This window comes from Orbicella franksi, chromosome 10 (genome assembly GCF_964199315.1).
Source record: "Orbicella franksi chromosome 10, jaOrbFran1.1, whole genome shotgun sequence".
Classification (NCBI taxonomy): domain Eukaryota; kingdom Metazoa; phylum Cnidaria; class Anthozoa; order Scleractinia; family Merulinidae; genus Orbicella; species Orbicella franksi.
Window position 1 is genome coordinate 23,827,065 of NC_138154.1, and position 23,641 is coordinate 23,850,705.

Genomic DNA, 23,641 nt, shown 5'->3' on the forward strand with positions numbered 1-23,641 from the left:
ATCAAATCCTTGAAGACTTGAGCCAGCTTAGTGTATTTACACTTTTTGCTAGTCTGATGAAAAGAAATGATTGTATCGAAACAGTAATACATTATATATTAAAAATTTATAAAAAACATTCACTGGCTATATAAAGTTAAAACTTTCAGAGCTTTCGGCTGTCAGACTACAGCCTTCGATGGATAAAAAATGGAAAAGATAACTACAAATATATACAAAACTAGGCGGGACTATAAAAAGAATGTATTAAAATGGAAAAATATAAGTGTTAATAAACTAATTGTTCTTTTTTAAAAGAATGGGGTATTGATTGGGGAGCGGCCTTGAATTGTTATCTGCATGATCTATTCTTTTAAAAAAGAACAATTAGTTTATTCTCTGTGGGAGGCGTGGTGGCCTCATGGTTAGTGTGCTCGTCTCTGGATCGAGCGGTTCGGGTTCGAGCCCTGGCCGGGGACATTGAGTTGTGTTCTTGGGCAAGACACTTTACTCTCACCCAGGTGTATAAATGGGTACCGGCGAACTTAATGCTGGGGGTAACCCTGCGATGGACTAGCATCCTATCCAGGGAGGAGTAGAAATACTCCTAGTCGCTTCATGCTACAGAAACCGAGATAAGCTCCGGCCTGATGGGCCACTTGGCTCGCCTGCAGACTTTACCTTACCTTACCTACCATGAAAAGTCCTTATTAATAAATTACTAAGCCCTTGAGAAAGAAAGGTCTAACATCTGTACATGTGTGAACAATGGTCTGTTTGGTTTGTTTGCCTTCACATCAACAAGATCTGAATTGCCCTTGATGTATCCTCTGACACCTCACACTCACAGTGTCTCTGTGTGCCCCAGTACATTGGTGAAGAGTCATTCCCAGTCTTCACGTGTAATTCATGTTTTAAACATTAAGACAACTGGCTGTTTACTGGGATTTTAGAGCAGATGATAGTCGGGTGTGATATATTTATTAGAATGGAGCAACCAAGACCTCCCATTTAGCCATTGCAGACCAACCAAATACCCAGTAGGTGAGAAATCAGAACTGGTAGAGAGTAAGCCTGAAATAAATGACACAAGCATGTAGGATAAGTTAGGGGAGTTCCATAGTCCAGTTCTGGCCCCCTCTCTGTTGTGCAGTCTCTCTCTCTCTTACACAGCATTGCTCCTTGAGATGATTGCTCGTGGCTTGCACACATTACCAAAACAAGTCTGTACAGTTTGACTGCAGGAATTTCAAGATAAATACCGCAAGAAGTCACATGGGCTTCACAACTGAACAAGGAAACCTTTAAATTCGATAAGACAAACCCATGACAATAGTCGACTATTGAATTTGTTTAATAACATTAAATTTCATTAAACTTGTTTGTATTTACATCTCTGTTAATAGGTTATAGCATACCTGTAGGTTTAATTACGTTTTTTTACAGTATCGTGCGTTTAACATTGCTTTCATTGACAACAGTATCTTAAATAACCAAGTTTTAATATGATCCTTGACTGGCAAGTTGTTTGTAAATTTCCAATTTTTTTCTTTTCTTTTCTTTTTTTTTTTTTGCAACGAATTGATCGAAAGTTCTAAATTGTTCGTTACACTGATTAGTCTCCCATTCCGTCGATGCACTTAATTTTTTTGTAATAAACTTAATACTATTGATTTTCCTTTGTCACAATAATTTCGTCTTCAGTTCTATGTGGACTAACTTTTCCTGAAATGAAATGAAGTGTCTCTTCAAATTTTGTAGATACACTTAAAGCTTCAGGAATCCCCGTCGTGTCAGTGACAGCGGTGGTCGTATTGACCTTATCATGATCCTCGCTTCCATCAGTTATCTTTCCTTCCACCACTTGATCATAAATTTTGTTTATTCCTCCATCATCCTCACATTCACCATTTTTAGTTTGTTGTCTTTCTTCAGATTGAAAGTTGCTCGCGTTTTCCCCAGTGACACTATCTTCGACCACAAGATTCCTTTCAAACTGGTTGCCCTCCACAACCCCTCCCTCCAAAGACAACCGGACATTCTCAGCGAAAACTCCCAAATCTGTATCAAATTCGGGATCGAACCAGGGACTCAGAGGGTCCTCTAGATTTGGATTGTACAACAGGAACAACAGTCCCTGGATACAGTCTTCTAGAGTGTTCGTTTCAGCCCACTCGCTGAACAAATTCAAGCAAATTTCACCGTTTTCGTCGATGTTGGGATGGTATATCTGCGTGCTACATGTGACAGTCGGGGCTTTCAGCGGATAGTCTTGGACTCTTATTTCGAATTCGAACTTTCCCCCGCAGTAAAGGCCGTCATTCGGAGTGATTTCCACCTTGAATTCATCCAAATGTTCTTCGTACTGGGCAACGTTTGCTTGATTGTTCGAAAAACTAGCGATGTTTTTCATAAGTTTGTGGAAATCTTTAGCCAACATCCCACACATTTTGCTCGCGAAGGTGGGTTAAAAACACAGAAATAAGCTTGAATTCAAACTGAATCGACCGTTTGTTCACGGAATTTTCCTTGTCTTCATCTGTAGTTTGTAGCATGTAGAAATGCTCGCTTAACGTCAAACTGCCTCTTTTGTACCGGCACAATTTCACCAGCTCCGCAAATTTTAACTTTGATGGTGCAACTTCGTGCCACCTTCGTGCACAACAATCTCACAACAATAGTTTCTCTTAGGAGAACCAATCAGAACGCGACAAGCTCGATTGCATCATCTGTCAAATTAGACCTCACTTGCACATAGGGGAATACCCCTCACTCACCCCTCACAAAATTACGCGAGGTTCCAAAAATATTTTACGTTTTAAAGCTTCTCAAAACAATATCAGCTAAGCTTAATAATAAAAAAAAAAAACCCGGAGATAAAATTGCAGTCATCAAAAGAATTTGCACTGAATTGAACTGACTAAAATGCTTCGGAGTAAATAAAACAGAAACGTGACTTTTCCGCATCAAAATGCTATTTTCCGGGCTCGTCTCATTCAGAAATGTTTATTACGACAAATATCTGAAGATTAATGGAATATCAAATATTGTGTGCACATTCCAAATCCAGATTTATTCGCTGAACAAAAGATGAAAGGAAACACAACTAACAAGTATATTTCTGTTTTGTTAAAAAAAATGTAATGAAAACAAAATTTGAATAAAATGCGCCAGCGATCAAACCCCTACCCTCCTCCCCTGGGGTGAACGAGTGACCGGTATAAACTAGAGTTTGACATGCGTTTAATTTACAGCAGTTTCGGCGAAGTCGCGTGGAGAACACTTGTTTAGATGGTTCATTGGAGAATCTTCTCTTTCCTATTTATTGGTTACGTATTGAAAGCAGTAGTAGCAGCATCAGACAGCGGCAGTTTAGCGGATTTAGCGAAAATTCTCTCGCAATTGGCCGGTGGAGACAATTGTGTTTTTCGATGTCCGAAAGGTAAGCTTACGTATTCACCGATCGATTCTTCAACGATTTCTTTGTAAATAGCTTACTTATCAACATATTAAGTACTTGTGGAGTCTTAAGGTTAGATTTCGAGATTCGTATGTCATAATTCTTCCTGTTTTTAATATACAGGAACTACAAAGTAGAAAGTGCTTACAATATAAACCCGAGTTGGGCTTGCGGCTTTGGTCTGTTACACAAATAGACGAACGAGTGAGTTGGCTATTAACGATCTCCAAATTTCCCCGTGTAACTTAATTAATTTGATATTTTGACTCAGTGGATTTGTGATTTATTCTAGTTTTCTTTGGGCCAATAAGTTTACGAACTTATCGAGTTGAACGTTATAAGATGCCAACAAGCCACCCTAAAAAATAACTAAGTTATTTAAATTCAACACAGCTGTGATTTTATAAATTACTTCGACTTTTGTCGGATCAAAGTAATGAACGAGCAAAACAACTAACCCAACAAGTCTGCTGTAATGTATTTTTTTCACAGCAGCTTTTATTTTAATCAGATGACTTGGTGGACTCTGATTGGTCACCTTAATGATTATTTATTCACCTGCAATTTATGATGTCCCAAGAAAAATAATTCACTTGTAAAACATCATGTTCCACATTGCTAAATTTAGTTTTCAGACTATAAAATGTCACTTAATGTCTAATATAGCATAAGACAAGATATCAACACTTCTTTATAAATGTGTGGTTTCTGTTAATTGCTGCAGACTAACTATCATGTATTACAGCAAATTGCTAACGTGACATCGTACAGGCCAGATTGGTATTACATTTTATTTCCAACAATAGAATATCTATCTTTTGGGAAGTGTTCTTTTCTTAGGGAAATATTGCCTTTTGTTAGTCCCCAATGAAAGTGATTGATAAGCTCGGGTTTCTGGAGACACTGGTAACTAGGCAATACAACAAGACTCAAACCTCTCTGCCAGAATTGGCTTTGTTTTTAACAATTCTATTCTGCTTCTAGGGTATAAACCTCTTGCTAATCCAAAACACAAGCCGTCAAGTGATGGATGTGGCTCCATGGGAATCAAGGTAGATATTAATATTATCCAATCTCGTTCCCAGAGCCCACGTGTCTTTTGGTCAGTGCCAAGAATAATAATAATAATCGATTAGAATAATCAATTTCCAGACTCCAAGATTTTAGGAGTTCCGGTTTCACGGCGCATGCGTGCCTTGGTTTAAAACATGGCAATCTTGTTCCCAGAGCCCACGTGTCTTTTGGTCAGCGCCAACCAAAAGACATGTGGGCTCTGGGAACAAGATTGAATATTATCAGACTGTGTATTTAAAACTTCTTCAAAGGAACTATTCATCACAGATGGTGAATCTTGGAAATAGAACTTAACTTTTTCAAGTTCATATATTTTGTAATCCACAATAGTATCCACAATTTTAAACAGCTTTTTTGTACTAAGTGTAAATTGCATGTCAAACATTTCTGTAAACTAGATTGAAAATGGCCTTTCCTTCTATAAGATGCCTCTGCAGGGAATCATGGTTATCTGTAGTTGTATTTATAACAAATATCCAGTCCAAGATGATAAATACAATTACCATCCAACGATTCCCTGCAGGCACATTTTCATAGAGGGAAAGATGGGGGCATTGACCTGAGTGAACACACAAGTAAGCACACCTCACTTTTTACATCATTTTACTCATTCTGACAAACTGATAAAAAGACAATGCAAATCCTCTACATGCCTCACGACTAATGGAATTACTGTACAGAAAGTTCCCCTGTAGCCTCTTGGAGTTGTTATGTGAACAGATAAATTCACATAGAAGAAAAAGGAATGATATCTCAACGCTTGTCAAACATTTATTTAAAAGCTGGTTTACTAGTGTGTTGCCATGGTAATGATGGTAACTTTTATAATTTAGTTGGTGCAATGTCTTAACGATTTTACCAACTTCATAAATGTAGATGTAGATGTAGATGAATAAATTGTCATTAATTTACACGATTTGGAAAAAAATTATTACCTGCTTCTTTCTGGTACTGAATGCAAGAGGTTACCAATGTTAAAATTTAGACTTGCCTGGGCAAGACCCCGAGACCCTTGTTAGAAAAGCAGAGACCAAGACTTAAATGAATGTAGACTAGGAAACAAATAAAACAGAGAAAAGTAAGACTTTGTGACTCATAATCATGGCATCTGAGATAGTGATATCATAATATCAAAAGTTCCCAACACTAAGATTTTCCAATAATATTGTATATACTACTCCCACCCTATTCTGGATCCTGATACAATCTGAGAATTTCTTAACAATTAATTTTTACTTCAGCTTGACACAAGCAACTTTGCTGGATTTACAAGATGCTGTGACCTCCATGACATCTGTTATGACACATGCAACAATGACCGCACCCAGTGTGATGACGACTTTAAATCTTGTTTAGACAATGAGTGCCTCTTGACAGGACTTGGCAATCGATTGCCTAAAGAACAGTTGGATGCTTGTCAAACATCTGCAGACCTGATGTATTCAGGCACACTTGCATTAGGGTGCGCAGCTTACAGAGAAGCCCAGCGTCACGCTTGTCACTGTAATGGCAGAACAATAACAAAAAAAGAAATGGAAGAGGTTGAAAGAGAGGAAGAGTTATAACTCACTGACAGCTTTAGGTGTATAAATATTTCAAATAAAATTGGAAAGTTATATTGTTCAGTTGTTTATGGCTGTATCTAAAAAAATAACCCCTTGAACAATAATTAACAAAAAATTAGATTCCATGTTACCATGTGTCTGTTCTGTGATAGATCCTAGATGATGTCAAAATGTTAGTAAGTGTGTCACTGATTTTCTTACAATGATTTGATGCCATCTGATCTATTACTGAACAGACGCACCACAACATGGAATCTACTTGTTTTATAAACTTATAAAGAAAGAAAAATGAAATGTTAATGATGGCATCTAAGTCTGTCTTCCAATTGATTGTAAGTAAGAACCCATCAAAATGTGACTGTCAGTAATTTGACTTTGACTACTGACTGTATAATCAGTAGTTGATCTTAAATGTTTATCAGAGAATTCCATAATTATACAGAATACTGTAGCAGAGGTCAAAATCACATAAAACGTACCATCCAGGCACATTCTTGTGTCATCATTTGTCCCTTTTTGTTGTTCGGCCTTCTCTTTGAATCCTCCTGAATTCTTCTCCCTTTAGCTGCAGTAGGATCTTTAATTCCTGAATTGGCAGTTGACTCTCACTAGGGGTCTTTGGGATGCCTAGCTGGCGGCGCACAGTGGGAAATTTCAAGGCAATATTCTGAGCCACGCCAAAGAAGGCAGAAACTGCCCAGTAAAGGCACATTGCCTGGAAATAAAGATTTATAACACACCATTTACTACTCAACATGTATGTAGCCATAAAAACATTACACACAAGGTTACACACTGTACAATTTCAAGGGCTGTCATTAAGGGCTGTGACCTGAACACCTGTTATGGCTGAGCGTGCTTGATTGGCTCTTGATGTTATGGTGGGTGAACTTGCCTGCTGTCAAATAAATGGGATTCAACCATAAAGTAACAAGTTTGCTATGGGTGTGTAGATCAAGACTACAGGTGAATTAAAGCTTAGTGACAGCCCTTTAATACTTTGAATGCTTTAACTGGATGCCAGGGCTCAACTTTCAGAGAAAAAAACTGGTCCCTAAGTTTTTCAGATTTAGTCACCAGCTAAAGTATTTCAGTGGAAAGCATGAAAAATTAGTCTCCAGTGAAAAGAAAATGGTCACAATGTTGAGCTCTGGATGCTCCTAAAACAGTAAAAACTGTTTAGGAGGTTGAAAGTTAATTAAAACTAAAACCAATATTTGCAATAAATATAAAATCTAATATAAATTTAGGAACACTCTAACCTAACTAGTAAGAGGACTAATTCTAAATTTACAAAAATTTAAAAAAAAAAAAAATCTAAATTTACACTTGGTCTAATAAAATCTAGTTTATATGTAATATATAAATAAATTATTTATCTAATTAACAAAACCTTAATAGTAAGCAATCGACTAACAGAAAAGTAATTGAATGAATGAATGAATGAATGAATGAATAGATACTAGATAAATCAGTCAATCAATCAATCAATAAGATCACAATGACAAAATTAAACACCAATTCAGTCGACATACGCACTAGTTTTACCATACCAAACCTTAACTAAATTCCTTACAAAGAAGATCATTATAAAGCACAGCAGCTACATGTAGTGGGCTTCAACAATCATTTTCCGCATTCCATTGAGTTTTCCAAGAGAAATGCTCAGCAGAAACATACAAATTTTCATGAGTGCTTCTGTGGAGCTACAACTTAAATCAAATCTTGGAGAAAATGTTTTCTATTACAATCTTTCAGAAAATACACTGGAAAAGAAAATAAATAATATTATAGAACTCATTCTTTGTGGTTATTAAAATGTTTTAGGAAAAAGCCCAAAGGAAATACACATACTGATTGGTTTAAAATTGTGTTTCTACAACTCAATAGAAACACAGGCCTAGCACAAGCTGCTGATGTAAACGATGGCCCAAGCAAAGAGAATTTACATTTTGATGATCAAAGTAAACAAGTTGTTTTTCTTTTTTTCTTTGTGGTTTTTTCTAAAAGAAATAGAGAACATTTCTCTCAAGTAATAGAAACAATCGTGAAAGTTTGGGAGAGCTTGAAAAAGCTGTGAAAACACTAACGCTTAACAGCTTGAGTTCCCACAGCATTTCTGGTTCTCCCAAACTTTCACTCATATTTCTATAACTTTAGTCCTGACTTTCTATCAAGGTTAAGTATAAATCTACAAGTTTTCTTTCACGAATGCTATTCTCTGATTGGCTACGCCACTCACTATCTATTTGTTAAGTAGATGGTGAGTAGCGTAGCAGTGTGCAGTTTTTAACAAAATGACAGCCACTTCTTGGTGTTTTCAAAGTGTCTGTGAAGAGGATTTAGATAAAGTTTTGAATGACTAGTAGATTTATATTAAAACAACTAGATTATTTGCTCCCGATTTCTATGCATCATTCAAAATGGCAACTTACTGTTGGGACTTGTGAGGCGACAAAAATCATTCCCACTGAAACAAACCTCAGGGTATTGGTCACCATCTGGTGAAATGTTGTTGCCTCGTGTCGCCGCAGGGCGTTAAGCTGATGATCACAGAGTAATTAAAAAATTGAGACTCAGTTTAACTGTTACACAATAAGAGAAAAACAGATGCTACTGAGCACACTATAAATGTGCTCATAAACTTGTTCATTATGTACTTGGGCTACTTTTTAATTTTGTAATATTGATATGCCACCATAGCATTTCAATGCACTTTTAAAATGCATTTAATTGAATTTCATAAATACATTAGCTGTAATGTATTGTAAAACTGCATTTTATTTGTATTTTACTATCTAGAAGTAATTATGTATTGTACATGACCCCACAAGCTTTCAGCTTTCATACAAATTATCGTGTATAAATAAAGGCAACCTACCTACCTAACCTACATAACCTACATGTACCTAACCTACCAAGATCAAATAAACAATAAAAAAAACTTGAAAAAATGATGACGTAAAAAAGGTTATGGGGATACACATTTCACTTTGCAGAAGAAAACATTAAATTTTGTATCCACTCAGCATCTCAAACTTTGTAAAAAAATAATTAATACTTGTTTTGAGGTGCTCCTATGGAAACTTGAGCACATTTCAATTTGCTGTTCTTTCCCTCCAGGGCTTGGTTTTGTTGTTTCATAATTTAATAGTCAACTTGAGTGGCTGAAAACCATATCACTGATGACTTTATCTAAAAGTTGGATCTAAAAGTTGGATGCAAGAAATTTGTTACTTGGTTGTCAACAGTCTGTACAGGGTTTAATTGCACAGTGTTGAACAATTTTGTTTTAGTCCTGAAGGTTAAAAGACAATAAATTGTAAAGCTTTGAAGTTTAACAGTGACAACAAAATAACCCAAGATTATATAAGCAATACAAAGGGAAACTTTTAACAATCACTTGTGACTTTTGGGAAACAGAATTTACAATAACATCTTAAGTAACATGGTTGCCACAGATATCACTTTTCAAAATTCCCTGACTTTTTCCTGATAAAAATAAGATATCCCTGAACAAATAAATACAAAATGTCAGATATAGTCACATCTTCTGTCCTCAATTTACAGCTGCCCTTCTCTTGTTCATTAAAACTGATAAGTTTTCAACAAAGTTTTCTTCTTTATAATTAAATTTATCACTGAGACCACCGTGACCCAAAACGTTTCTTCCAGCCTTCAATGGTATTAAATCAGCTATGTTATATTATTTAATTTTCCCTGACTTTTCTTCAAAATTTCAATTTCTCTGACTCAAAATAAAATTCCCTGACTTTTCCCTGACCTTGAAGAATTATTTTTTCCCCTGACCATTTCCTGACTTGTGGTTTACAACCCTCTCTCATTCCTCATCATGCCCCACAGGAGACCTAAGGCCATGCTTTACAACCCTGCTTTAGTTAATTGAAAGATGTCTCAACAATCACCAAACCTGCTGTTCAAAGAACTGGTGACAGACACCTGTTGTCTCAGTTGGCAGGTTTACTTTTTGTCAGCAACATACAAACATTTCAAACTCTTAAGTCTTTTTAATTTCAACCTCAACCTCAACATGCCCACCTCGTTTTAGACTGATCAATTTTCAAGTGATTTTTCTGCTTTGCCTCTATTAACCCCTTTTGTGAAAACTAAACATTTAAAACCAAGTTTGAAAAAGTTTAAAAACAAAAAGTGAAATTCAAAGACAATAACAACATATTATGTCAATTGATGCAGTGCTGGGCTTATTCAGAACTTTTGTCTGTGGATGAATCCTTTGTGAGTGGCTGTTCAGATGAAAATGTGTTAAGTTCTGAGATTCACTTACATGTACTGTAATTATGCATGGCTAAAAATCCTACTTGTGGATTTGTTATACAGTCAGGCATTTCAGCTCAATAAACCCATATTTATACAAGGTATACATGTATCCACAAAACATTATAATTATACATGTAATAAACAATATTGACAGAAACTAGATGCAAGACTTCCCGACAGTTCAGCTATACTAAAAACAATGCTTTGCACAATATTCTTGGTTATCGGCCTGTCAGTCTCAATAAATGTAATTTGAAAAATTCTCCTTGGCAATCAATTTGCTTGTGTGGTTGTGAGAATGTGCTAATTAATTTTAGCAATCATCATACAGTGAAATAGTAACATCACCCTCCTAGCTCATGCTTTTCCTTATTCTCAACACCTGTCTGCTTATCAATGTATGGATAACGTTATGAGAAATAAGCTGTTGAACACTTGAAAATTAAAGTGAGATGGTTTGCAACAAAAAACAGATTTAAAAAAATTAAAGCTCTGATTATAAATGGATTTCGTGATTTTTTTAGAAAACAAAATTTATAAGATCACCAGCCAATATTTAAGATACATTTATTTTAATCTGAAAATGGAAACAGCACATTTCTGTCAAAACAACAACATGGCTTCAAACTCAGTCAGCAGAATGAACAACCATGAGATGTCCAACAGGTGACCAACACCTGTTATTCTGTCAGCTTTATTTTGGCAATATCCTAATTGGAAATTCCTGTCTGAACAAACCCAAACACCAAATATCTTACAGTACATTCCATTTCCCTTCATGCCTCTTAACAATTTGCACAACATTTTGAACAACAGTGAAATAAAAAAAAGCAGTTCTGTGAATTTCAGAAGTTTTGTTTTGTGTTTCACTGCCCAAAAGGAACAGTTTTTCCCTTAAGGATGCCACACCCTAACTCCACCCTGTATATTCAGATGTAAACAATAATTAAAGCAAGCTTCACACAAAATGAAGTAAACTGAACACAATAGGGCTTCCACACCCTTGAGCAAATAACACACCTATAAAAGGTTGGGGTGTTTATACAACAAAACAGTTCTTGCATGCCTGACACTGTGGAGAGAAATGCTGAGGAAGGGATAGCACTTGGGTACCACTAAAAGACTTTCTAAGGTTCAGTAAGTAAAGATGACTTTAGCTGTCCATTTTTATAATTATTCATGAATTGTATTCCACGCTTTCTAGTTTTAATATTGTGGCAAATGCGAGAGGCTCAACAAAAGACAACAGAACATTACAATACTGAACTGAGGATTGGAAGTAAATTTAGGATTGAGCTTCTTTCAAAACACTGAAACTCAATTAAAAATCTTTTGTTCCAAAACATGCTTGAATTATATATATCATAATTTATAACTATAATATACTAATAACTCCATTTAGAAACTGAACCATCAGAAGGCTTAGCAATGAAGCTGCATGACTGTACATGTTTCTAAATAGCACACCGTGAAAACAGTAATTTTCTGATGAATCTTAAAGTGACAGTGGTGATGGATATTTTACTATTGGTTTAGTTGTTCCATGGCAAAGCAAACCCCAACCTTATCAGAACATTGAACAGTTACTACTGAATACATGAATACTGAATACATAACTTGAATTAGAGTTTGACTGAGCTGAACAACTCTGAGTTAAACCAGATCTTATCAGTGAATCCATTTTAAGCAGCATGTTTAAAGTGATGGGTAGAATGAACTACTTTTCAAAACAATTAAGTTGGTTTTTCATTTAAATATATATATATTTTTTGCAGTAGTGACTGTTTAACTATTGAAACAAAGTACTTCCTAGGCTCCTACAATAACCAACAACATAGAGTATTTTTTTAAATTTTATTTTATTGTTTGTTTGTTCGGAGATATTAGCACTCTTGCGCTATACTGAAATCTGAAGGAAAATAAAGTTGTACATGCATATGTATGTATGTAACAAAGGCAAGGAGGCATTGGAATTATTTTGATTTTGATTTTGGACTACTTGTTTGAATGCACGCTTACCTCCGGTCATCAAAACATTACCAAAATTGTTGTTATTAACTCACTAAATATAACCATTACCAAGGGTTGATGATTAACTGTGGCTATCTTTCACAGTGCTCAACATATTAATTTGAAAAGTATGTTAATATGTACTAATTAATATATAAGTGAAAGCGGTTTTCTCGAGCCTCGAAAAGAAAGAAGATTGGCTTAAACACTTGTGCCACTTTTTCATCCAGTCAGAATTGAAATCAAGACCAATCATGATGGGTCATAAACGTTTGTCCTACGCTTTTCCTCAGCTAGAGTGTATACAGTAAAAACCTGCATAAAAGAACACATGGATTAAGAACACTCAGGCTGAAATTTGGTCAAAAAGATACCATTACATAAGAACACATTCAGCCTGAAAGATGAAAATTGTTGTTATATAACCTACTAGAGTACAGTACTAAGTAGATCAATATATATGTGTCATCCATTAATTAATTAAAATGTTGTGCTTGCACATTGATTTCATCTGTTGGTAGTCTATGCAGTATTTAAGAACAGCTTAAGACCATTTTCAGGCTGATTTTGCAGAAGACACCTGATATATAAGAACAACATCAGCCTGAAACCCCAAAACATGTGTTCTTTTATGCGGGTTTTAACTTTACCTCTACCGTGTCTTTTGATTGGTTCACTGGACAAACTGTCTGTGGGTTCTTGATTGGCCAAAGTTATTACAGAAAACTTTGGTGTTGATTTTACGACACCCAATTGAAAACCGCTCTATGTGTGATAATTGGCATGATCACAGGCATATGTCTTGAAAATAGACTGACCTCAATATTCAGGAGATTAAAAATACCAACAGCAAAGGGCAAAATAAGAGTGGGATCAGCTATGGTGAGGTTTGAAAACCAAAGAGTGCCCTCGGTTGTCATCTCTGGGCAGGGAAGTATCTTTTCAGCACCTGGAATGATTAAAGCAAGTATATTCATCTGTAAGACACTTTTAAGTCTCTGATGCTGTTAATGTCACTTAAATTTGACTTTTTCACATGGTATATGTTCTTCAGACTATCTAACAGCACTTTGGAATCTTATTTTGAAAACTGTATATTTGTTAGCACATTTTACTTTGATCAATGGCATTTCTACACTGTAGTCCATAGTAAGCCTCTTTTCTTTTCTTTTTTTAAAAAAAACAAAAGTTTGTAAACTTGTTATCTTTTGTAAGTCAGTGTGGAGATTTAAATTGGAGAGAGAAATAAATTCCTCATGGAACTCTGTTTGGAGAAAACATAGTGCAAAAACAAAAAAAACAAAAAAAAACAGGAAAATCTTGAAGATACATGTGAAAAGATCTTTTTTAATTTAAAAAGAGGACTAAAATGAAATGGAAGGTAACATCAAAATGTTACCTAATATTAACTTTTATTTTAAATTATTAACCAATGAAACTACTATTTCAATTAATCACAGATTCCAAACATTCTCTAACTACTACCAATGGCTGCAGGCCCAAGCTTCCCAACTTACAAATGGTGGGAAACTGATGACAAGACCAAACGCCTCTACACTGAGTTACTGGCTGAGAAGCTCTCTAGTCCAAGAAAAACAGGAACATCGACACTCAGTAGAAAGCCTTCTAATGGAAAAGATGCTAAAACTCGGTTAACTTCATCTCCAAAACGAGACACCTCCAAAGTTATTGCTAACCCTGAGGAAGGAGGTTCCAGGAAGAGTAAGCCAGAGAAAGGTGAAACAGAAGACAACCATGGAAAGTACACTTTTGAGACTATCACTATTGACACATTGGCTAAGTATGAATATATTAAGAGTCCAAGAAAGCGAGCTGCCACCACTATACCAGTGAGCTTCTTCGAGTCAACTGAGAAGGCAGATTGCACAGATGTTGATGTAACAGCTAAAGGTAGTTACAAGGATAATAAAGAACTTATCGACAAGTTCTTGCCACCAATAGATGAATCTAAGGAAGACACCACTGCTGCATCATCCAATGGGCACTACCTTATTTCTCAGAGGTTGAGCTCAGCGAAGAAAGACTTGCAGGGATTGAAGACTGTGCCCGATGAAAAAGGGACTAACAGTAAAGTAGCGCCAGTAAAGAAGGCTTCACGTGCTAAACTGGCAGAAATTCCTGAATATACATCCTCAGAATCAAGTGAGAGTTCAGCAGATGAAACAGTGCTCTTGGGAATGGCAAGTAGTATGAAGAAGTCCCAGACACTTCCCAAGCCAAAAGAAGCCCCTGATAACAAGTGCACTCAATTAGATAAAACAGATAAACCTTTGAAGATCGAGGAGCTTACTGCAAAGTATCAGTTTTTGTCTGATGAAGTTGCACAGCTGGAGTTCAAAATGTTTGAGTTCTCTGATGACATTAAAAAGTTGAAACAAGCCATGGGATTCAAGACAGAAGTCAAGAGAGAAGATTCCAAGAAGGAGACAACAGACACCAAGGGAGACATTAGTGGGGGGAAAACAAATGATTATGGAATTACTCGTCAAAAGAGCTTCACGTATGCAGACAAATTTAACAGCAAGGCAATGTTGATGAAACAGCAAGCTTCGCCAAGCAAGATGTTAGCTGTTAAACCTGGTGGGTTGCTTGCAGCAAAAATTTCGATGGAATGTACAGGCAAAGAGGATGCGATGGCAGAATTGAAGAAGAATGGTGCATTAAGTGAAATCATCAACAAAATAAAAGAACAGGAATTTTCTGAAGATGAAATTCAAGAAATCTTGAGATGTGCTAAAGACAAGTATGTTGATAAGCCAAACTATCTCCAGGAAATGGGCTATGGCCGGAAGAACGACTAAGGTTTAATTAATTACAGACTGAAGCACAAATCTACAACAAGGGTTTTAACACAAGTTTAATTAAGAAGGATTTGTTGACAGCTAACCACAAAAACATTTTTGAGTTTCAGCACTCAATACATGCATGATATGACAAAATGTGTGGCCAGAGCAGCTCAAAACAAAGTCCTTTTATTTAATTGCTCTGATAATCATGGAAAGAAGCCATGGATTTGAGCAAAGAAAAGGAAATATTTAGAGAGAGCAAACAGAAGCAGAGATTTGAGACAAAATGCATGCAAAGAGCTGAATGACAAGTACACTGTAGATGGAAACTGTTGGTGGAAGGCTGCTGAAAGATAATAGGAATTACTGTACTGCTAGCTAAAGAGAGATGCTGGGCAGGAATGAGGGAAGATCATGTCACTAGCAGAGAGGACAGTGAAATATAATGAAATTACTACTAACAGGAAAAGAAAATATCAAAGAATGGACTTGTAAGTTAATTAAATGCAAAACATTTGTTTGGCAAAACAGCAATCGGTATTAAAATAACTTTAACATGGAGACATATGGTCCAGTAAAGAAAAAAGAATCTAAGAAGGAGAATAGGTGAGCTACAGTTTTAATTAGTATACTAACTGAACTTAACTGCAGATATATGGTATTTAATGAGATATCATTTAAAAGAAAAATTTCACTATGTGTCAAAAGTATTCTAAGCTTCTCTCTTTTTTGATATGAAAATGTCACACTGTTTTTGGAGATCAAGAGATGAAAGTAATGTGTTTGCAGCATATTGGATTGTGGTATAAAGACATCCATTCACAAGTGAAAGTGTAAGGCAATTCTAATTCTAATTTTTCCCTCTATTTAGAAATTATTAGATTTATAAGACTAAACAACTGTCAAGACACATTTTATGCTAATAAATTATTTAATAATTTAATAATAATAGTAATATTGAAAATAAAATGGTGGCAAAAGACAGAATCCTGGTGTTGATTATTTTGTTCAATACCTAAGTTTCTTTCCACATTTTTATGTTAAAAGTTTGACCAGACATTAGGAATTATTAAAACCATTTTAAAAAAATGCTCCATCAAGCCAAACATTTCTGTTTGCCAACATACAAGGAACATCTTCTCAATCTGAGGCAGATGCAGGATTTTGGAGAAGGGTTTAGAGATACAGACCACTGAAGGCAGGCAACTGTAGGAGGGTCTGGGACCTTTCTCCCCAGGAAAATTTTTAAAACTGAGGTCCTCAGAAATAGGATTTCTGGCACTCTGAGACCAAGTCAGCATGTTATAATGTCTCACTTTTTTTTAATTTAGGGGGGTTCGACTGAACCCCCCCTAATCCACCCTAGATCCGCCCATGTCAATACTTGTTTAATATTTTTCAGATTCTCACAGTTAATTATTGACAAACTGTCTTGTTACATGTAACTTAATTTTCCAAGCAGAAGCATATCACCTCGTCGAGGTGATATGCTTCTGTTCCAAGTTAATGGTTATCTTATATATAAATTTTAAAAACGCCATACTATACACTGGTTGTCTCTGCAGCACAAAATACTCTATATCGCTACATATAATAAGTTGACAGACTATCAGTTTTCAAATCTCCATTACCTCATCTTTGATGAGTATATGCAAAGGCCACAGAATTAACTGTGCTGATACAACATCTTGAAGTTAAATGAACACAGCTCTGGAAAGGGCACAACCCTCAACTAACCAATTTTTACATGCCTTCAAATACATGTACCAGTACTGTAAGTAAAGAAATTCCAAGTCAAGGATTGGCCATTTTAGCTATGGGAGACAACTACCGGTAAAACCATGCCCAGTGGTGAAAAGCAATGCATGTACATGAACCAGTATATAGCTGACAAAAATGGTATCTTTTAAACACATAATTACATGTCAATGAAAACTAATTAATTTGAACATGGAGCCTCAAGTTAAACCTCAAATTCCATATCTGATATCTCTAACCCACGTCATTCCCATTACTTTAAACACTAAGTACTACACGTACACTTCACAATAAATTGTTCTTGATTTAGCGTTCCCCATCGCACATATACATGTATCAACCACCATTATTGTAGAAACTACTATCACTGCGTGTACACCATGGCAAGTGTTTTTATTAGTAAATATAGACTACCAGTAGTCCCTCTTTCACTTAGTCCATCGAGCAAGACACAAAAGAAAACTGTGAGAAAAAATGGCTGCGCAAGATCCTGGGTTGGCCATTTTTTCTTGCGGTTTTCTTTCACAACTCGCTCAATGGACTAAGCAAAAAAGGGACTACTCATAGTCTATAGTAAATAATGTGCAATATAGTTCTTACCTTCATTGTTTTGCCATGGAAAAAATCCAGTCAGGTTTCTGATTGATAAGGAGAGGAAGAACCATAGTGGAAGTTGGGTCAATGGCAAAATATAAAGCTTCATTGGAGTGAGGCCCTCAGATTTGTAGTAATTATAAATCAGCTTTCTTTGCTAAAACAAAAGAATTATTAATAATAAATAATTTTTTCGAGTACGAGGTTGGTGACATTTGACATTACCGCACAACACCTGCTGGAGATACAGAGTTACAATTTGATTATCATGGTTATCATGGTGGACTCCAGATCAAGGGTCCAGGTTTGCGCTCTGGCTGAGGTAGACTGTAGTTGCACTCATTCCATTGGGTAATTACCCTGACATAACAGCAGGTAACATGCTTCCCATTCAGGTGGAGGAGGGATGTGGAGAAAAAGAAAATGAATACTTGCTACAGGGAGAAAAAGCCCCCACTGACAGGGTAGGCCAATGGTTTGACAGTAACTTGTACTGAAGGTTTTTGGCAGAATAATTAGAAGCCCTAGATAATTCACTAAAAGGAAATTCATTAATATTTGATTCCTGGATATCAGCAGGCTCAATTAAGCCCAAATTGGGCGGTCACAGTGTCTGCATCATGCATGTGACTGCACCATGTAATTAATTTTAACAGAGTGAGCATCTAGTATGTAACAGGACAGTAGAGTCTGTGTATGTGTCATAATTTATTGTGCATGCCATTTTTTTTTTTGCACAGATGGACTTGGATAAGTTCCTTTCTTGTGTTTCTTGGTCAGAAACAAACTCAATTATTATAAATTTTACCCATTACCTGATGATGTTAATAATTATTTTATAGTTATAGATTAATGGCTATACAGAGTATCAAATTTTGTTATTATAGATGGTTTTGATTAACAGGTAACAGGACTATGCATGTTCCTATATTTCTGTCTGTAGATAAAGTCTGCACAGGAGCCAAGTGGCCCACCAGGCCAGCGCTTACATGCATGTATCTCTGGTTTGTGTAGCATGAAGTGACTATCTGTAATGACTATTAATTAAATTTAATTTGTTTAAATTAATTTATTATTAGAAACAAATTAAACTTCAGCAATATGGTCATCTTAAGTTACTGATGATTACGGGCTGAATGAAACTTCACTCACTCCTATTACATGTACTATTTATCTTTTCTCACTAATTCATTAACATCAAAATTATTACAAGGCTATTATTTTTTTGATTCAACATTTTCAAGAGACACTAAATGTACAGCACTTACTTCTTTTCTGAACTTTCTATGTGCCTCCTCAGCTGATAGATTCATCCTTCGGCCCTCTCCAGCCACTCTCACTTTCAAAGCCTCAGTCATCATCTGAAGTGTCGGTTGGGATAGTTCAATTGTAGTAAGGAGTTTGTTTTGGTGAACTGCCAAGGGAACCGTCACAATACTTCTTAAAACAACCGTGGAACCAACAATGACTGCCCACCTAACAGGGTGATCAATGTACAGTCAACAGTGCATACAAATGCATAAGATTTTGTTCTCCTTTCTTTTTACTTAGTAACTGAATCCAGTGATTTAAAGCTTTCAGATTTCTGTCCTTCTTTGCTTTTATTTACTTAAATAAAGGTAGAGTCTGCATACGAGCCAAGAGGCCCATCAGCCGGGGAGGGAGGGGGGAAGCGGGGGAGGACTGCGTTATGTGGGCTATATAGGTATGTGTGGCCCCAAAGGGTAGAGTTTTTTAGCTGTTTTGGTCATAAATAGGGTATCGATTTTGGCCATTTTGGTTAGAAATTGGGTATGGTTTTAGCACTCTAGTCTTGAATTGGGTATGTTTCTTCGAAGAAGCTAGTTTTTTATCATTATCAATAAGACCGTCAACAAAAGCCCTTCATAACTTATGTTTGGAGCAACTGTGTCAGCCACAACGGTCATAAAATTAATAGGCTATCAAATTTGTGGTCAGCTCATAAATAGGGTAGCAAAAAAATGCAGATTTTGGTCATAAATAGAGTAAGGGTTTTGGAAAGTGGTCTGGACACCCACTCAACATTTCTAGAAGTACCCCCCACCCCCCGCCCCCAACCCCACCTCTCTCCTGGGCCCATCAGGCCAGAACTTATCCCAGTTTCTGTGGCATGAAACAACTAGGAGTATTTCTATTCCCCACTAGATGGGCATGGTATGCTAGTCCATCACAGGGTTACCTCCGACATTAACTTCTGGTATCCATTTATACAGCTGGGTGGAAAGAGGCATTATGAGAGTAAAGTATCTTGCCCAAGAACACAACACAAGTCAGTGTCCCAGGTGAGGGCTCGACCGTGGACCGCTTGATCCAGAATCAAACGCACTAACCATGAGGCCACTATACTGTACCTTCCTCATTAAATAAACCATTAATAAAGCTTTTAAATTGTATGGAGTGAGGTTAGGGAACCAGTGAGCTAACTTAAAATATCTTATGACTTCAGATGCATAAGCTGAATTACTGCGGTAGATGTACAAACCATGGAAGATGACTCCATGAATGAACTGTCTCTAAGAATACTTGAAGGGCATAAATTGGTGGTAAATCCGGTGAAAATATATAATAAGCAGATGATACCCAATTGCTACTGTGTCTCTTGTGCTGCTGTGAACAGAGTAAAGGTACAGCAGACAGCTGAGGGTGACAGGGAAATCTCAAGGGATTTAAAGCCTGCAAAAGAATAGCAAGCTTACAGACATTTCTTCTAATGACTTCAATTTATTTAATTAAAAACATAACAAAAACCTCAGCTAGACAACAACAACAATAAATATTGGCAGACTGAAAGTATACCCATGTTTGCACGATGTTTACTGTACACACCCTTATTGTCAACAGTTTTTACTAAAGTTTTTACTGAAACCAATCTTGGAAACTATTTACTACAAAACAATCATCCCAAGTGTTTTGTATGGTGTTGTAGTCTGGGGGTCTTGTTCTTCAGCCTTGATAGATGATATCGATTGCATTCATTTAACAGCAACAAGAATTATTTACAATCTACCCCATAACATCCACAGTCATGACATCATGAAGGCTCCACACTGGAACTCTATTGTTTCATTTTACATTAAGAGACTTTTAGTTATTACGTAAAATATTTAGCATGGAAGTAGTATCGAACCCCTAAATGACTTAATAACGAAGCCTGAGACTACTTATAATTTTGGAAAGTCCTTAAATGTTGAGGTTCATAGACCAAGAACGGAAGTGGGAAGATCTCCCTTTAAACATAGAGCTGCACTATCCTGGAACCTCCTTCCTGATGACATCAAGAACTGTTCAAACCTGACCTCTTTCAATAGAAAACTTAAGGAAAATAAGAGAATTCTAAAATCTATCAGTTTTGCTAAAGCTTCTTGCAGCATTTCCAACAAATCTTTCGACTTTAAATATTTTGAATATTTTGAATATTTTAAATGTTGACTTTTGAATATTTATCTATTTCAGCTATCATTATTTTTTCATCCATTACCATTTAATATTTAGATGTATATTAATTAATCATTTTAGATAGTGCAGGTCCACATCAGGACTTAATGTCTTGCCAGTTCCCCAACCTGCTTAACCAAATAAATTCTGTATGTATGTATGTATGTATGTATGTATGTATGTAATTTCAGAGAGGTTCAGGTCTGACGAGTAATCATCATTTTATTGCTCGTGAGACCTGAACTTCTCTGAAGTTATAGCTGATACTCCTCAATTGATTGAGTTGAGTGCTCTATAAAATACATTCTACTCAGAATATGTATGTATGCATGCATGTATGTATGTATGTATGATTTAACCAGGCGAATCATGTACAGCAATTGGTATCGTGTTTATATTTCACACAGAACCAAGTGAATTATGATCATTTATTTTTTTCATCATCTTTTCATTTCATCTTTTTCAGCATCTGAGCGAGCCGGAATCCCAAATCCTTGAATTTGATTGGTTAATCATCCGCACGTGACCGGTCCAGCTTGTTACGATACGGTCCACAGGTCGGATTTTCTACCCTCTGCCTAAATTTCACCAATAAAAGTTAGCGGTAATTGTCAATCTTTTCCCTTTTTTACATATCCATCGACGATTAGTCACACTCTGTTTATCTCCGTTCACTTTAAAATGGCAAGGAAAGTCACTGTAAGTAAATTCAATTGAGCATTTTAAAGTTGTGAGAGTTTGCTTGGTTGTTTGTAGCTTGGCGCTGTAATGGTGCATAATCCTGTGTTTCTCTCGCCGTAAAATTTGAGTCAATATCAGTTGAGGTTACCTCTCTGATCATTGCTGTATTTTGGAGGATTTCTGTGGAATACACTTAACAAATTCCCTCGCTTTCTGCTATTCAATTTACGGTAGAAAAGTCTGATTTCAAGTGATTTTAAAAGCAACGACTGACAGTTGTAGTAAAACTTCACACTTCGCAAGACATTTCACACCGCAAAAACAATTCTGGAGAACTTAACTAGTGAAATAAATGCAACTAACATAAAGAAGTTCGAAAAAAATCTGTTCTTTAATATATCTTTCTTTGTCTACTATCTGAGTTACTCGCTCGTTGCGAAGAGCTTCTTACAAATCGTTAGCTAGTAAACGACGCGGAAGCCAATTCAATGGCAAAGTTGCGTAAACAAACCTATTCGTAATCTGTAAACCAATTTACCGCAGGAAAAAAAATAAACTGTTATTTGCCGGCTTAGAGTCGGTCCGTAGAGTGAAAAACTGTGACCTCGGGCAGCATTTTCAAGACCTCGGTCACAGTTTTTCACTATACGGACCTCCCAACCGACAAATACACATATATATTCATACTAAATTAGGTTAAACTTACCAAATGGTTCAGGCGCCTCAAGGGCAGTCGTAGATAAATCATATTGCATTTATCACCAGCAGTTTATTACTTTCTTCTGACTATCTTCTCCGCCATCTTGTACAGTTTTCTCCGTACAGCGGAGGTAAATGCAGGCGCGGCTGCGTGCCTTTATTTCGTTCCCAGTTTCTGAGCTGTTAGGCGGGAGGGGATGCAATGGGAAGTGTCCTTTTGAATAGTTATATGTGGGGTTTAGTTAGATTACTGTGAATCCCTGGCAAAAGAGATTCAGCGGGGAGAGGTGTCCAGTGTGGGGTCTGTCCGTCCAGCCTGGCAACTAGGCTCAGGCCCCGTCCACACTACTATACTACGGAGGGATTTGAAAGCGGAGGTTTCACTACGCATCAAATGTTTTCCGTCCACTCTACGCCGGAGAAATCGGAAAACGCAACAATCACCGTTTGAATTTGTGTTTGAGCAAAATAAGCTTTGTTTTCAAAATGGTTTCCGTCCACACTGAGAGGCAAAGCCGGCGTTGTCCAATTTCTCCGGTTTGAAGAGCGTTTTCGAAAACTTCGTTTTAGTGTGGATGACAGGCCTAGCCGGAGAAATAAAGCTGCGTTTTCAAATTCCTCTGGCGCAGTGTGGACGGAGCCTGACACAATATCAGCAAAGAAAATTGAATGAGCATGCTTGTTCGTTTCTCTTGTTTGTGGCCATTCTATCAAGCTAAATTCTTATGATCGAAAGTAGCCCACCAATGCAATGCGAACGAAACCTGGCACCAGAGCGAAGCTGGATTTATCAACGAGCGCGAATGTAGCTAAGAGCAAAAGAAACGAGTGTAGACAGACTAAAACCCATCTAGTTCAAGATAAAGCAGTACGGGTAGATATTAAAGAGTGCCAAAAAATCAAGATATAAATTCTCCTCTCCATCTGCTATACGTTTCTTCATTTTTTCCGAGAATTTGGTAGTAAATCAAGATTGGTTCACCCCAAGCTGATGACTCTGTATATTCTGGTCACCTGTAAGGCCCTTGAAAGGCTCTATGCCTCACAATACAATAGACGAATAAGAAATTTATCCATCTGATAATGAAAATGTTTTGAAAAACTAGGAGACCCTATGAGTACTGATTTATTTGTCTCGTAACGTTTATATTTGGCGTGGAATCATATTCCTACTTTTACGATTACTAGTATTTTATGGAACGATGAATGTCATAATAAAAACTTAATCGAGACCGTAAACCGGGCAAGAAAAGCCCCTG

At 36.5% G+C, this 23,641-nt stretch overlaps 4 protein-coding genes across 6 annotated transcripts; 2 read left to right on the top strand and 2 right to left on the bottom strand.

The window, feature by feature from the left end:
* Window positions 1-118: 118 nt before the first annotated feature.
* LOC145500857 (NEDD8-conjugating enzyme Ubc12-like) lies at window positions 119-2,757 on the bottom strand. Its single transcript, XM_081480392.1, has one exon. The coding sequence runs from the start codon at window positions 2,426-2,428 to the stop codon at window positions 1,646-1,648; it is 783 nt and encodes a 260-aa protein (XP_081336518.1). The 5' UTR covers window positions 2,429-2,757; the 3' UTR covers window positions 119-1,645.
* Window positions 2,758-2,888: 131 nt separating this feature from the next.
* LOC145499435 (group XIIA secretory phospholipase A2-like) lies at window positions 2,889-6,537 on the top strand. Its single transcript, XM_081478949.1, has 3 exons — window positions 2,889-3,421; window positions 4,424-4,491; window positions 5,755-6,537. The coding sequence occupies exons 1-3, from the start codon at window positions 3,271-3,273 to the stop codon at window positions 6,076-6,078; spliced, it is 543 nt and encodes a 180-aa protein (XP_081335075.1). The 5' UTR covers window positions 2,889-3,270; the 3' UTR covers window positions 6,079-6,537.
* On the bottom strand, window positions 5,889-23,308 carry LOC145499434 (cytochrome c oxidase assembly protein COX18, mitochondrial-like). 3 transcript variants are annotated; one of them, XM_081478945.1, is made up of 8 exons: window positions 22,390-23,302; window positions 20,050-20,240; window positions 18,815-19,022; window positions 17,553-17,703; window positions 13,206-13,336; window positions 8,514-8,621; window positions 6,558-6,793; window positions 5,889-6,014 (listed from the first exon to the last, which is right to left on the bottom strand). In XM_081478945.1, the coding sequence occupies exons 1-7, from the start codon at window positions 22,429-22,431 to the stop codon at window positions 6,581-6,583; spliced, it is 1,044 nt and encodes a 347-aa protein (XP_081335071.1). In that variant the 5' UTR covers window positions 22,432-23,302; the 3' UTR covers window positions 5,889-6,014; window positions 6,558-6,580. The 3 variants fall into 3 exon arrangements, with proteins under 3 accessions (XP_081335071.1, XP_081335072.1, XP_081335074.1); XM_081478946.1 differs by lacking the exon at window positions 8,514-8,621; XM_081478948.1 differs by lacking the exon at window positions 5,889-6,014 and having other exon boundaries at window positions 6,701-6,976; window positions 22,390-23,308.
* Window positions 8,629-16,171, top strand: LOC145499433 (uncharacterized). Its single transcript, XM_081478944.1, has 2 exons — window positions 8,629-11,514; window positions 13,848-16,171. The coding sequence occupies exon 2, from the start codon at window positions 13,875-13,877 to the stop codon at window positions 15,207-15,209; it is 1,335 nt and encodes a 444-aa protein (XP_081335070.1). The 5' UTR covers window positions 8,629-11,514; window positions 13,848-13,874; the 3' UTR covers window positions 15,210-16,171.
* Window positions 23,309-23,641: the final 333 nt, after the last annotated feature.